This window comes from Halichoerus grypus, chromosome 1 (genome assembly GCF_964656455.1).
Source record: "Halichoerus grypus chromosome 1, mHalGry1.hap1.1, whole genome shotgun sequence".
In the NCBI taxonomy this organism is placed as follows: domain Eukaryota; kingdom Metazoa; phylum Chordata; class Mammalia; order Carnivora; family Phocidae; genus Halichoerus; species Halichoerus grypus.
This window is the reverse complement of record NC_135712.1, coordinates 134,177,610-134,193,781: the sequence shown is the minus strand read 5'-3', so window position 1 is coordinate 134,193,781 and position 16,172 is coordinate 134,177,610. Positions and strand designations below refer to the sequence as shown.

At 36.5% G+C, this 16,172-nt stretch overlaps 1 protein-coding gene across 7 annotated transcripts in view; it reads left to right on the top strand.

Annotated features, from left to right (window-relative positions):
* ZNF385D (zinc finger protein 385D) overlaps positions 1-16,172 on the top strand; it is an 891,953-nt gene that overhangs the window by 810,336 nt on the left and 65,445 nt on the right. For all 7 annotated transcript variants that reach the window (XM_078072288.1, XM_078072281.1, XM_078072291.1 and 4 more), the window contains one exon: positions 2,358-2,520. In XM_078072288.1, coding sequence (XP_077928414.1) covers positions 2,358-2,520 — 163 coding nt within the window. The remainder of the gene's footprint in view (positions 1-2,357; positions 2,521-16,172) is intronic.

Sequence of the window (16,172 nt, the reverse complement as noted above, 5' to 3'; positions counted from 1 at the left end):
GACAAAGGAAATGCAAAATATCCAGAAAGGGTTATCTGTTTACATTCAGTTTCCAACTTGTATGTCCGCCTCCTCCCCCAACACATATGCCCTTCATCATCATAATCACATTGATCACCTCCAGGGCAGTCAACCCCTCTATACTTTATCTTTCCCCTAAATTTTACATGTCCTGATCTTTCCATAGTGCTTTGGATCTTTATTTGTTTTTGTTTTTTTTTTCAAATTTAGAAAAGGCTTAGTTACCTTTTTTTTAAGTCAGATAATTTTTAATTAAAATAATTATTATCAAGATGCTTTGGGACTATTATTCAAGTATTCAAGTGAGTATGCATTTTTTATCATGCTTTTAATGGATCAGGTGTCTCACTTGGGAGGCCACCACCAACTATTGCTCATTCTATCACCCCCCTTCTCCTCATGACTCCCTGAGCCATTTCACTGGTTGAAAGCATTGGCTTAGCTGTACCTGCACAGAGAACATTTTGGGGGCGTAAGTACTTTCTTCACTTGCAGGGGTTTTTTTGGAGTAAGTTTCCGAATATCCAAAATAGCGACATTCACCTGGTCCTATGGTGTGTTAAAACAAAGTCTTATCTGATTTGAAATACTACTGAGGATGAAGATTTGCTAGGAGCCTTAAAATGTATATTTTGGAGGTATAAGTGCAGATAGCATTGTTAAACTAAACCCTGTCTTTTAATGTGTATTATATATAAAACATTCACTTCTGTGTCAAGGGTAGGAATGCCGACAGAGAGAAGAGAGGAACTTCGCTTTACAGGAAAACATGTAACCAGCTGCCTAGAGAAGATGACTCTCTATATTGTGGATTTAATTGACTATAGCATATTGTCCTCAAAAGATAGGGCCAAAGGACTTGATTTATTAAAAAGGAGAACTAAGCAGGAAAAAAGGGGATGCAACTCTGTCCATCAAAGTGGCATTCTTTATGTAGAATCAACCCAATCCAATCTATCACTGGTTTTTCAGTTAACTATAGCAAGTCTTAACTTCACGTTTTGGCTCACACTGTGTCTTTTGATGTTATGTGTTGTTGGAAAACTTGTAACTGATGCATGAGTGTCCTCTCTGTTCAGACTGTTTCTAATATAATTTCCTTGTCCAGTGTTCTTTCAATAAGGGTACCTAGTCTTTTGAGAATACTTGTCAGAATGATGCAAATGAAGGTGTGGATTATTTATTTATCTATTTATAAAAAGATATTATACTGCAACCCTACCTACCCACCATTGCTGTGACAAAGAGGACAGTGTGGTTATTATTTTTCTGGCAAAATGGAGCCAGAACATGCAGTAGAACATGGAGTTTAAATAAGTCGTGGGAAGTGGTAGGTAGTCTAACTGATATAGTCCTCCACTGAGATTTCTTCTTTGTGAGACTTTTTAAGGGTTTTGAGCTGATCTAAGAATCTCCCTGCCCACTCCCATCCCACCCCAAGCCACCAAGTCTTCTTTTCTTCCAGTGAACATTAATAAACACAGAATTCTTTAAAATGATTTTCTATCTCAATTAATGTGTCTCTAGTAAGAACAACAACAACAACAAAATCGTGTTAAGAAAATGTAAACTTGGAAAAATGTATATTACTGTTCAAATCTCAGAAGTCATGGATAAAAGAATAGTATTGGCCCCAGTAAGTAGTCAAAACACACTGGAGCCTCCTGACAATGGACTAGGGCATGAAAGACCCACATGTTTAAGGAATGCCACTCCGTTGAATTTCTCAGGCTACCTCTGTAGGAAGCAAGGAGTAAGAAAGGATCAGGAAATTGCCCAACTTTTGTGTACTTCATCTGGACTTAGTGCATTTGCTTTTGAACTCTCGAGCTTCAATCTTAGTCTCCAGAGTGCCCACTTCCCTTGTTATATGTGAACTTTTCCTTGTAGACACCTGTTGGGGATCATATTAATAAGATACATTGTAGAAAGAGAAAATACATTTCCTGAGCCAAGAGAGTTACTCTTTTCTGGGGCCCTTGTTAATCTTTGGGAGCCCAGCATCTTCTGTGGCAGAACAAAAGCAATACGGGTATAGATTCTTTTTTTTTTTTTTTTCCCCACTCCACCAAGAAAATGTTGTCGAAGTGTTAATGTTCAGCTACATTTCTCTTAAGAGAAACGATAGAATATTTCTTCCTTCGGTCCCGAGGTTTCAGAACTTGATTCCCATTGCTTTCTAGCATCATTCTAAATAGAGCCCTACTGTTTGGCCACTGCCAGAATTAGCTTGAATGGTACCTATTATTGAAAGGGAGTCTGTATTTGCAGTAATACAGAGAATGCCAGTTTAGAAATGAGCCTGATTGCATGGTTCATTTTGTTCTCCTTTGTAGAGCCAGGCTGCGGCCCACTACAAAGGCACGAAACATGCCAAGAAGCTCAAAGCACTGGAAGCCATGAAAAATAAGCAGAAATCTGTAACTGCCAAGGACAGCGCAAAGACTACCTTCACCTCCATCACTACCAATACCATCAATACCAGCTCTGACAAAACAGGTTAAGCGGTGATCTTTGTTGTTGTTGTCATCATCGTTGTTTGGGGGTCCCTTCCCTTGTCTAGCCCCGTGTCTGTTTCCTTACGTTCCTGCCGCATTGATTCATGCTCCATCCATCTTTCTGCGTAATGGTAATTGTTTCTCCTCATTTTTCCAATCCCCCTAAGCAACTGTTTAAGATAATCACTAGTTATATTGCAGATTTTACATTTGAAATGGTCCTGTGGCTGTTTTAGAGGAACACGAAAGCATAAAGGCACTTGAAGCCATGTTTTTGAGAAGTAAATCTTTTCAGTGGGTATCGTTTATGTCTTGTATGCAGCACCTTAGCCTATAACCGCATGGCAGATTTGACTGTGAGTACATGGCAGCAGATGCCAAATGCATCGAGAAGGCCCCGGTAAGGGCATTATTACTGACAGGACTTATTCTCATAAATCCCAAACCCTGCGTTGTTTTAAGTAGTGGCTGTGTGATTCTGGGCTTGTTATGGCTGGGTAACCTTCCCTCTGCATACACAGGTAAGTGTTATCGATACCAATTATTCTTTTAAACAGAGTCTTCACAGCGAAATAATGGCCTCTGAATGGCCTCTTGGGATAGCTCCTGCAAGCAACCAGTTTATTCATGGCAGGGGAAGCCAGTGGGGTTTCCCGAAGCTGGCATTTTTAAATATAAGACCACTGGTCCTCAATATTTACATAAAAAGAGGTCCTGTGTGATTCATAGATGTATCTTTAATAAATCAATTTCTAGAACACCATGGCTGGTACATGTCGGTTGTTTTCTAATCCCTACAAATGACAATGGTCAGGAAGCATTTTTATCATCATCAATAGTAATATCTTAAGTAGAAGAGAATCTTCCAGCCATAACTGATGAAAATGTAAAATGCTACAGTGAACAAATAGAACAGATTAAAGCAACTTTATTACACATGGTGGCATCGATTAGACACATATATGCTCTTCAAAGGTTCTGGAGAGATGCTTGCTTCTATGTGAATCTGTAAGGAATAATGATACTCGCTCTGAGTTCCCATGACACATGTCATGTCCTTTACCGAAGTATATTATTGGTAGATGCATTATGCCCCACACTCCCTGAGATCCCCATGTCCTCTCTGAGGCTGAGTGCAACTGTCATCTTTGTACCTTGGTCTAGCATGGTGTAGTTACTGAGTAAAATATCTATTGAATCACTGTATTTTCTTTCACTCCCTTGGTTCTCTGATTCATCCAATTTTGTGTCACAACATACTAAAGGGGAAAAAAAAGTGCTTGTCATGTTCAATTCTTTGGTATCCAGAGCAAGAACTGGATTATGCCATCTTATTAATTCAGATGTAAAACCTTATCAGGAAAGCATTAATCTTTTCTCTATTAACTGAAAATTCACTGCCTTATTTTGGGGGCTGTAGGGGAATGAGCAGTAATGAGGCAGGTGAGTGTAATTTCTGCTCCTAGGTATCAGGGTACAAACTGGGATCCCTAAAGCCATATTTACCATAAAGATTTTTTTTTTTTTTTTTTTTTGCAAAAAGATAGTAGGTAGGAAGAACAAAGAAATTAGCTTGATATAAAGAGATGGGGTTTGATGTAAAGTTTTTGCTTGTCCCCAGTCTTCTCTGTTCTTAGATATTTTTATCAATAACTATTTGGGTTACCTTGAATCCTCTTTAAAATGCAAAAAAAAAAAATCCCTGTTAAATTGAGGATTCTCATCATTTAAAAATATATTTGTACACGGTGGTAAAACTGCTAACTTGGGTTAAGAAAGGTTCCCATGTGTGTTGTCTCTGGGTTATTTTTATTAAGAATGATTTTGTAAAATTAAGGAAGTGTGATTTAATGCATCTATATCTTTTATGTATGGATAAGTCCAGGAATCACAAAACAACCTTGCACATTAAGCAGTAGGGTTAAATTTTTTATCGTTAAAAAATACATGATCTTGGATTCTAGAGTCTTATCTCTCTCTCCTTCTGCCTCCAAGTATTTAACTATCCTAGGAAACTAGAATAATAAATGAGTTATGAATATATACCTCCATCCCTCAGTCTTAGAAATTCGTATGGAAAGGATGGCAGTCATGAAGGTTCTGTCCTTTCAGAAGTTAAATGGAAATAGGTTTTGGATTGGGGTGTGGTGAGAACCTACATAAAATAAACAGATTCTTAGCGGAGAGGCCAGCACTTATCTAATGGTTGGAATGGTGTTGAAATGGTGACATACCCTTTCAAGATGAAGCTAAGAAAATTCCAGAAGGACAGAAAGGATAGCAAAGTCTGTAAAGTTAGTACAGATATCCTAAAGCCAAAGGAAGAATGTTATGAGCATCAGAATACATTGCCTTCCTAATCCATGGGAAACTATACCCAGGAAAAGAAGTCATATAGGTTGAAAGACTAACAATTTCAACACACTCACCAGATGTTTTAAGCTGAATTCTATCCTTAAATTGGGATTTCCACAAAACTACCCATGAGAAGTAGCCCAAGAAAGCTCCTGTCATTTTATAGCCTTCTTACCCATTTGTATTGCAATATAAATCAGATGCACCTATGCTGACAAATTGGAATTTTCTTAAAACTATTACTTGTCCTTTTTATTACTGTCTGCTTCTTCGTATTGATTAGGAAGAAATACAACCCTAAAAACAAGATGGGTCTCTGAGTTAGTTTGCTAGAATAGTTAAATACTTGGAGGCAGAAGGAGAGAGAGATAAGACTCTAGAATCAAAGATCATGTATTTTTTAACAATAAAAAATTTTAACTCTACTGCTTAATACACAAGACTTATCCATACATAAAAGATATAGATGCATTAAATCACATTTTACTAATTTTACAAAATCATTCTTAATAAAAATAATCTAGCGATATAAAAAAGCTAACTACTTTTAAAAATGCTAAGTATACAACGATTTGATAGATGAGCACCTTAAAGAAGAGTGGACAACAATAGTGAAAAGGACAAGAAGTGGTGTGGACTTGAATTAGAGCATTGATTTGGAGGCTTTCCTGGGATTCTCTAAAATAATGAGCAAAGTTTCACTGCATATCTACTTGATAAAAATAATTTTGACAAACAATTTCTCTTAAATTCCTAAATCATATATTATGGGTTTTAACTGCTGCCTTAGGATAACAAATACGTCTACATGATCTGTAGGGTAAGCTCTTATTCATGAACTATAGTTTTGGGATTTTTTTTTTTTTTTTTTTGTCATTGCTTATGTCAATCTGCCTGCTGGCATGGTGAGCAAAAGATAATATTCAGTGATCAACCACCAACCGCTCACAGAAAGCCTAGTTCCCCTACCTCTAGGCAGGATGAGACTCCCTAACATTAAAGCATAATTTTATTTCTCATGATCTAATGAAGAGTGCTAGGTTAGTGAATTTACACAAAGAAAAATTTCCAGACAAAAATAATATTTTTAAAAATATATCAAACACTCAAAATTGTTGGTACATAAGAATGGTTGCTAATCATTAGAGAATAATTCAAAGAGCAAACATTTCCAAATATGGCCAGAATGATTTTGTCTCATCTAGCAAGGTTTTTTTTTTAAATGTGAGGTTTTTTTACACAGAAGAAGTAATGAGAAAAATTAAGAAGTATTCCCAAAGTAACTTAGCAAATGTAGCTCATTCTTCTTCCTGTGAAATGACAAATTCACAATCATAGAATTAAGTCCCAGGCTTGGTCATCTTCTGATCTTTCTTTAGTTTTCCTTTTTGGGTAATCTTATTCATTCCCATGGTCTATTAATTAAGTTAGGCTAGTTTATACTGCAGTCATAAACAACCTCCAAATCCTAGTGGCTTTTACAACAACTAATTATTTCTCCCTCACACTACATATTAGCTGTGTTTTTTTTCCAGATTAACTAACTGCAGGCTAGGCTAATGAAGGAGTCACTAGCTGGACATTACCAATTCTATAGCAAGGGGAGAAAAAAGATTGTGAATCAATAGGCTCTCGAAGCTTCTTAATGGGAAGGACATCTAATATTCTTCTCACTTTACTTTGTCAAGTCCCATGGTCAAGCTTGATTATCATGGGCAGGGAAGAATAATCTCCTCCAGGGAAGGGAAGCATAAATTGGTGAACGGTAACACAACATTCCTCCATGGCTTCAACCATCACTTGTGCCTAGATGTCTCAGCATTCCACATTTCTAGCCTAAAACCTGACCTGACTTTCCATGACTTATCGGTCACTAACTTGGGTGGCTTGTCAGCACCTCTGTTTTACAGGTTCAAAAAAAAAAGAAAGAAAGAAAGAAAGAGAAAAAAAAGAAAGAAAAGCCTAACCTTGACCATCATCCCCAACTTTGTCTCCATCCTGTCTTTCCTAGTTTCATTTTTGGTCCTGCACTTCACAGAGTTGAAACTTTCTAGGTGTCTCTGCTTCTTCTATCTCAGTCCATATGTCTATTCAGGTGCTAGAATCCACTCTCCTCCCATCCTTTACTCGTTCCCTCTTGGTTACTACCCTCATCCTGGCCTCGTACAAGTCTGTGCCTTGTTCATACAATTGCCCTAGCCTCCGTGCAAGTCCAGCTATCTCCGTTCTTGTCCCTTGACAACCATGTCCTTCATTCTCCTGTCTGTTTATACTATACAGGGCAGATCATAGCACCTACTCATTCAGAAACCTTCAGTGTATCTTCATGCTGAGCCTCATGGTCCTCTGTGATTTGACCACAACCTACCTTTCCAAACTTCTCTTCTATTGCTCACCTGCAATATTCTCCATTAGAAACACACCTTATTTTGCTATCTCACCTTCATTTTCTGTCTTACTGTTCTTCTAAATTTCTCTCTTAAAAGTATATCACTTTTCTCTTCTCTCTGCATCTCAAATCCAATAAGAATCCATACCTAACTACCCTATCTTAAGATATAATTTTTATATCTTTACCTCCTCCTATTGCTAGATGACATATTCATTGAGGGTATATACTTGATTAATCTGTTTATTTTTTTACAGAGTACTATTTATATAAAACATAAATAAGAAGTTTTAAAACTTGAAGCAGCCAGCTTTGTGTTTTTGTTCTTGAAGGGGGGAGCATAGCAAAGCTTTAGACTTTTATATCTGTTGCATAGATGACTCCATGGAAGAACAATGGTTCTCATTAATCTAAAGAATTCTGAGATATTAGTCATCAAATTTCAGAGTTTTCATAAAGATCATCAAGTCTAACCCCTAAAGTTTGTTTGCTTATTTGTTTTGAGGTTCTCTAGTTGCACAGGTAAGGAACACCTTGACATTTCTAATGTCCCCTCCCGTGACTATCCATCAGGAGTGTATTAACCTATATATTGAATATATAGACATACCTTAGTCATCTAACTGGTAAGATCTGAGAACATTTCTTCTGGTTCTAGTACATAATTCTCTTTATCAAGTCTGAGTGAATTGCAAATATATTCATCAGATAAAGCCACTGTGTTATTTAAATTTGCACTATTCATCCTTATGATTTAGTCTTCTTTGTATCTATTTTTTCCTCTCTTTCTCTTTTTTTAAATTTAAAATTATAATCCAGGGATATTGTATTCATCTGACTCAAAGGTGCTGAGACTGAAATGTTTTTGAATCTATTTTTGAGAAGCTCTAGGAACGCAAAGGAGTATTTACTTGCTCTGGGTTAATAATTGACTCTAAGTGTTTATTTGAATTCACATTATTTGGTCAGGCACTTGGAGTGATAAAGAAAATATTTTCTAATGATAAAAAAGATTTACTTTGTAAAATGATGGCCAGTGACGGAAAGCAAATACATCAGGAAACAAAGCTTCTTTGGGAAAGTCAATCAGTTGTAAAGTCACAAAATCTGGGTTCTTTCCTTTCTGGGTTCTTTCCTGAGAATTACCCTCTAGAGCCAGCTGTTTACAATCGGCCCAGTTCCAGGCAAAGCTAAGCACAAACATTTTTTTTCCCCCTTCCATTTATGTAGAAGCCAAATCATGAGAATTGTAAACTGGAAATAGAAGTGGTAGATGACTCATTTGTTAGGAAACACTAATCCCAATGTCATTTAGGAAATAGGTACACAGTTTTTAATGGAGGACAAGTGGGAATTAGCTCTGTTCTGTTTTCGTAAGGAAGATGGGAAAAGTTTGTTTTTCTTGACATGGTCTTCAAACAAATGTCCCAAATGTTGAAAATAATAACAAAATACAAGCTGGGCTTGATATCAAAAAGCTACATAGCTTTGATATTGTATTATATATTAGTATATATGATAGAGTATAGTATATATTATATATAAATATAACTATTTAACACACATTTATTTATATACAAGATTCTATTTTTCATACCCGTCCCTGAAATATCCCACTACACCAGGTCTTCATAATCAGCATTGACCGTTTTCTTTAAGCAGAGAAACAAACACTTTTGTGGCTTATGAATCCATAGCTCTGTTGAAATTTAAGAAGAAATATAAAGTCATTTGAAAAGGGACACATTTCTATCAGCACTTAAAGATCTGATGCAGTGGTGTACAAATGCCCCTCCTGGCTTAGTGGAAATTGTGCTAGCTCCTGGGGTCTTTCTTTTCTGACCCATTCTTCCAAACAAACCCTCCCTGGGACAATCAGTACTATGATAAAGGACCCCATTGCATGCCTCTTGGGGCAGGAGTTGAAGTACAATTATGAGAACATTTATGCCTAAATTGCTTTTTTTTTTCTTAGCACTGGCTCATGACATGCTTCAGATTGGTCACAGATAGAGACTTTTATCAAGTGTTCCCTTCTCAAGATGTGTGATAAGTGCCAGCAGAGTATGCTGGTAGCAGATCTCTAGAGAGATTGAAAAAGAGAAGGGAAATTCAGAAGGAAAAAAAAAATCTAACACTTATTTGAATATTGTGGTTCCAGGATCTTTATATGTGAACCAGTGATGACAAATTGTGTATTAGAGATGACATGGAAATAACACAAAATATTCTGTCCTGTTCTTCTTGTGCATGAGGAAATCAAGATGAATGGTATTTTGCTGGTCCTTTTAGGCTGATAAAGGTTTTGTCTTAGATACACCACATAAAACTCCTTGAATCACAGAAGAATTTCACAATGAATTATTCATCTGGACAAGAACATGTGGTCTTCCTCAACATAATGAATGAATGAAGCAGTCAGAGATCTAAACTTTGTAAAGGACCTGTCATCCAGCTTTGTTTGGGTGCAGGTGTACGGTGTGAGATAAGAAGGGAATTAAGACTAACTTGACAAGCTAGTGTATGATTTTATGTTAGAGTCTAAAGCAACTGGGTCTCTAACTTGCGTGCATACATGGGTGTATGTGTATGTGTACACACTCTGTATATGCGATGGTTTTTTTTACCAGAAATATCAAATTTTAAAATAAATTACAAGCTAAACATCTAGACAGTATCTATGAAATACCAGACATCTGGATGAATTTTAAAAATTAAATTACAACTCCCCGTGGCTTTGCCTACAGATGCCACACTTCCGGAAACATCTGTGTCTCTGTGTGTTTGTACGTGTTTTTCTTCTTCTTTTTGTTTCTTTAATTCATGGAGGGATTTTTTCCCCTATTTTTATGTCCTTCTTAGGAATTGAGTAGACACATACTTATATATTGATAAACTATTTCAATGGCAAGATAATAATTCTTAAAGGTAGAATATCTACTACAACAAAAAAAGTTGAACAATGATCAAATATGACAGTATGTGAAGTGAGCACCTGTAAAAACATGTGGACAATTAGAGAACTTTGTCTTCAAATTGGGAAAGTGAAGAGTTTGCTATCTAATAGTGGTAGACAGGAAATGTGAAACAAAGCACATCAACAGCATCTTTCTTGCTGTCAGGCGACATAAAGCTTCTACTGAATTCTTAGTAAAACCCAAACTGAAACAGATATTTAAACTAAAAATTACACTTTTATTTATGTTCTATGAATGCCAAACTCTTAAACATAGCATCAAAACCTATTTGTGATCTAGCTCTTACCTACCATTCTGTCAGTCCTCCATATCTGTCCTTAGTTCCAGCCCAACAAAATCACTTGAAGGCTGCAAGCAAAATGCGTATGTTCTTTTGCTTGGAAAAATCCTTTCTTATACCTCACCCTACCTAATGCATCACATACTGATGCACAGGTGATGTACATGTTATGTGCCAATGCATATGTGCATGGATGCATACAAATGCATACAAATGCATTCACACTCAGACTGATTGATTCCTATTTCAAGCTTCTATGTAAACTCTGCCCTAGCACTTACTGAAATTGTATATCTTCCTACTTGTCAACCCTATGAAATTTTCACCTCCTTGATAGAGCATACACCTTTACACCACACATCTTTGTCCCAGCAACTAGCAGTTAAAAATAAATTATTTATTTGAGAGAGAGTGTACATGAGCAGGGGTGGGGAGGGTAGAGGGAGATGGAGAAGCAGACTCCCCACTGAGCAGGAAGCCCAATGTGGGGCTCGATCCCAGGACCCCAAGATCATGACCTGAGCTGAAGGCAGACACTTAACAGACTGAGCCACCTAGGTGCCCCAGCAACTAGCAGTTTTACATTAAAAATATCAGCCACCTGGGTGGCTCAGTCAGTTAAGCCTCTGACTTTTGGTCTTAGCTCAGGTCTTAATCTCGGGGTCATGAGTTCAAGCCCCACATCAGGCTCCATGCCCAAGGTGGAGTCTACTTAAAATAAAAAGAAAGAAAAGAAAAAATATATATAAATAAATAGTGCTGTATTAATTTTATTTTCAGGAAGATCATCCTAAGAATTCTATTAACAGTAAAAACTAACACACTCCAAAATATTTAGCAACAATTTGAATGCACATAGTCAATAAGTCTTACTAATTGAACTCTATCACATTTAACTACTTTATAATACAAATCAAAGATATTAACGAGTGTAACTCAGAATTTGAATGTGCAACCCTTGGGTTGAACATATCCTAAAGACAGCATAAAATTAAGTCACTATTTTAATGATCACAATTGTAGTCAGATTCATCATGAAATTACTGTGCTATTCCAGTTTTTAATGAGAGTTGGGAACATTTTAAAAAAGCTCTACAGAATCAGATTGACTATGTACTTACTTCAAGTTCTGACATTGGCATCAGGTTAAATTTGAGGGCAGAGAGCATATTTAACTACGTGGGGTCGAATCTGTGCCACTCAGCCAGCATGCAGCTGGTGCTTTAGTTTGCTTAGCTTTTGTTATGACTCAGCTTAGGGGCAGCCTTGACATTTTACACTTATGTGATTGTTCAAATCAATCACACTCAGACTGACAGTTGGTGCCTGGCCAAACTCCAAGGTGAAGGTCAAGATGCAGAATGTGTAGCAGTAATGATACTGACCCATTTGGACCTTATTTTATTTATTGTCCCACCTTCTGTTTTCCTGCCAACTCTCTAATGGAATTAAGTACAATAAGAAAAACAAACAAACAAACAAACAAAAAAACAATGTACTTCTTTCATGCTGCCAAAGTAGAAAGGCTTGTGGAAAAGAAAAGCTCCCTCACCCCTCTCTGAAATGGTCAGATATTTGAGAGTCTGACTCATGAACTGTAGGTTGTTTATTTGTTCTTTCATCCATCCATCCAGTCATACCTTCTCATTCAGCTACAAGTATTTTTGCAGTAGGTCAGATAAGGCAGGAATGAAAAGTAAGATGCAGAAGAGGAGTTCTACCTTAAGGTTCTTCAGTCTGGTTGGGAAAACAAGAAATAAGCCCAAAATGTAATTCAGCATAGGACATGATTTGTCAGGAGAAAAGAGCAGATAATGGTGCCATGAAAGTTTAGAGCTGTTGGAATGACCCTTTCATATGAGGGAGGTAGAAGGGGGTGAATATTAACTAGTGCATGCTAAACTGAATGTCTAGAGTATGTCATCTTTAAAATGACTCCTTTGTTGAAATGTTGCATTTAGCCAACATTTAGCAAGTATTCAGTATTTGCTGCCTTTAGATATAACTCCCATCCTCTAGTGACTCACTTTAGTGAAAGAGACAGAAAAAAAGGCTATCCCAAGTGGTTTAGAACTTCTGTGCTAGAGGCTTATGAAGGTTATGGGGAGTGCCTGACTCTTAGAAATAAACATTCTTAATTTGCAGATAAAGAAACCACATTCTGACTTGAAGAACTTGACTGAAGCCTACAAATTTGTAGGAAGCAGAGCTAGGGTTTGAACGCAAGTTCTGACTCCTTTTGCCTTGCTGTCTTCTCTTAGGCAGCAAAACATGAAATTCTCCCATAATCCTTGTTAGCACTAGCCCCAGTTTTGGTTGCTAATTGATATCATCATGGCTGTGGATCACCCAGGATAGTTCCACTTATTTTGCAAAACATTATTAACACCCCTAAGGGTGCTGCTATAAATCTTTGTCTATGCATAGCAGTCCTTGGAACTGTTAAAAGATTCTAATGTGTGTGTCTGCCCACGTTTAAGCTCTTCACATCTTTATCGTGGTCTTCACCTGCATGGAAGCTGGTAAGAGAAGATAAGGTTAAAGGCCAGAGCTTTTTGTTGGTCTACATTTTGTTAATGAAAACCATGTTGTTATTATTTTTCCACACATAAAATCTTCATGTGTATTGGAAAGTAACATCTTTCATCTATGTAAAATTTATAGTAGCTAATTTAGGAATTGCATGTGAAACCATTGCAGCCTTAACTTTTCTGTGTGATTTTGTAATGCTGTCTACACAATGACAGAATTCTCTGCAAGAAAAAAACTACAAAAGAAACAATTAGCGTTTTATTCAGTCAAACGTTAATTTTTCTAAATGAATATAACAAAATTATCAAATAAAGAGATGAGATTACCTGCATTTCAAGAAATTAGAGTCTCATAGGATATGTATCATCTCAGAATTTCTACTTTGGAAAAGTGTTTTAATTCTTTCAGGCAACTAAAATGATATTTAGTGCAGTAATTCTAGTAATTGAAAATCCAGTAACCCAGAAAGGATTGGTTCAAGGCCCATAAATGCAAGCTTCCTCCTGTGTTACTAAGACATTTTAGATTAGCATATGGTGATATTTAAAAATAAGGTAATGTAATCTAGAATTCAAGGTCATAAATAGTTTTCCCTATAAAATTAGCAATTTCAAAAATGGTAGTTTTTATTTATATAGCTTTTAAGTTTTCAATATGCCATCATATAAGTTATCACATTTTATCCTCATACAGAAAAATTAAAAATGAAAAGAGCTATTTCTAAGTTATTGGCATCCCCATTTTAAAGAATTTGCTTTGAAGAAAACTATGTGTCAGAAATGGGACAGAATAATACTTATCTCCCTATTAGTAGAAACATTTCATAAATCTCTCATTTGCTAAATACTGTGGAAAAATATGTTAGTGATGTAATATCTGTCTTTTTGTTTTTTCCAGATCCTAGTATGTGTTAACTTTTGTTTCCTAGGAAGGGGAGCCGGAAGTATTCATTACCCTAAAGGATGAGTAGATTTTGAAAAGGTTTTTGAAATAGTAGATGAAAAACAGTTTCTTAGTTTAGAGTAATCCAAGTTTCCAACCAGATTATGTGTCTTTGTGTTAAAAACCGCTAATCTAATAGCTGTGGTTGGGACATTGATAGAATAATTTACTTGCCATGGTTGTCAAATCCACTGAGTATTTCTGTCCACTATTAGTCTCTTTATTCAAAAGGGTAAAGGTAACATCTTCCGTCAAACTTGCAATTAACAGGGGAGGGTAAGATAGATTTTTTTTTTTTTTGAGTTGTATGCTGCAGAAATTTAATTTTTTATAATACAAAGAGTAAAGAAGAAAACGTGCCAAGTTGGCCTTGATTAACAAAATAATTTTTTCACGTAGAACACATTTAAAATCCATAAAGCAGGCTTATTTGGTGTGGGTATTTTGTCATCAGATGAATTGAGTTTAGATGTTGGCTTTTAAGAACATTTACTTTTAGTTAAAAACCTGAGAAAACCTTTGTTTTATTTTCATCAAAATCCACCCAATGAAAACTTCTGCAGTCAGGAGTTGCCAGTATTATTAGCAGTTTTCTTATTCCAGAAATAAAAATGAAACATTTCACCATAATGTGTCACACCCCCTGATTTGGTCAATGAGCATATTTAATTTTGGGTTCCTCAATTCATACTCAATTCAACATTACCATTATGAAAACCACATGTATGACTATTTGGAATCTCTGTGGTATATTTTAGTTTAATGAAAGTTTTACCAAAATGCATGAGTGTGTATGTGTAGTCTACCTTTAGTGTGCAAATTAATATAAAATTTTATAGAGCTGGATAGGAAATAAGTGTGCAAAATGGTAAAAATCCAAGGTCAAAAGTTTTTTAAAAAATGGAAAAGAAAAGTTAGCCAGTTGTCTAGATCAGGGTTCAGCAAACTTTTGTGATGGGGCCAGGTATTAATATTTTAGCCTTTGTGGGCCATGTACTCTCTGTCACAGCTACTCAATGATGACACTGTCACATGAATGCAGCGTTGGCCATATATAAACAAATGAGCTGTATCCCAATAAAACATTATTTACTAAAACATGCAGCAGGCTTGATTTAGCCTACTGGCCATACTTTGCAAATCCCTGGTCTAGATGTCTCCACATATTCAGCTATTTAATGTGTTTTTTTGCTTTTTTTCCCAATTATCTCTGTATACAAAACAAACCACTCCAAACTTGGTAGGGAAAAAAAAAAAAAAAAGAATCATTTACTATCAGTATCTCTCATGATTATTAGTATCTTATTAGTAGTAGTATTATATTATTAATATCTCATGATTCTGAGATTAAGTAGGCGGGTTTGCTTGGGTGGAGGAGTAGGGGGCGCTATCTTCTGTATGTTTACAGTCAAATGGGAGCTTGTGCTGGAGTGATTTCAAGACCTTCCTGACTCACATGTCAGGCTCTTGATACTGTCTTTTGAAGATTTATTTATTTATTTGGGGGGGAGGGTGCTGGGGGAGGGGTAGAGGGAGAGAGAGAATCTTAAGCAAGCTCCATGCTGAGCGATGCAGGGCTCCATTTCATGACCATGAGATCATGACCTGAGCTGAAATCAAGAGTCAGACACCTAACCAGCTAAGCCACCCAGGTGCCCCTGATTCTGCCTTTTGGCTGGAACCTCAGCTGGGGCTATCTGCCAGAGTACTTATTGGTGGCCTCTCCATATGTTCTGGGCTGCTCACATTGGGGTTTGTAAACAACAGCCAGGCTGAAGCTTTATTTCCTCTTATGACCTACCCTCTACAGTCATAATATCCTTCTACCACACTCTATTGGTTGTGACAGACACAAGGGAAGAGGGCCTAGATTCCACCCAATGATGGCAAAGTCACAATGTAAGATGGTCCTGTGAGTTGAGAACCACCTTTGTAAATGAAATCTGCCACAGTGGTATTCTGTTCTATTCTATTCTATTCTATTCTATTCTATTCTATTCTATTCTAAGAATTTCTAACAGCTGCAATAGAAAAGAAAGGACAAGATTTAGAAAGCAAGAGAGAAATTGGGGCAATAAAAGGAAGGACATATTGATCATGTGACTGAGGCAAGTAGAAGCTAAATCCAACTTAAAATGAGGTTCAAAACACTGGAGCCATGAGTTGAAGTAAAAGAA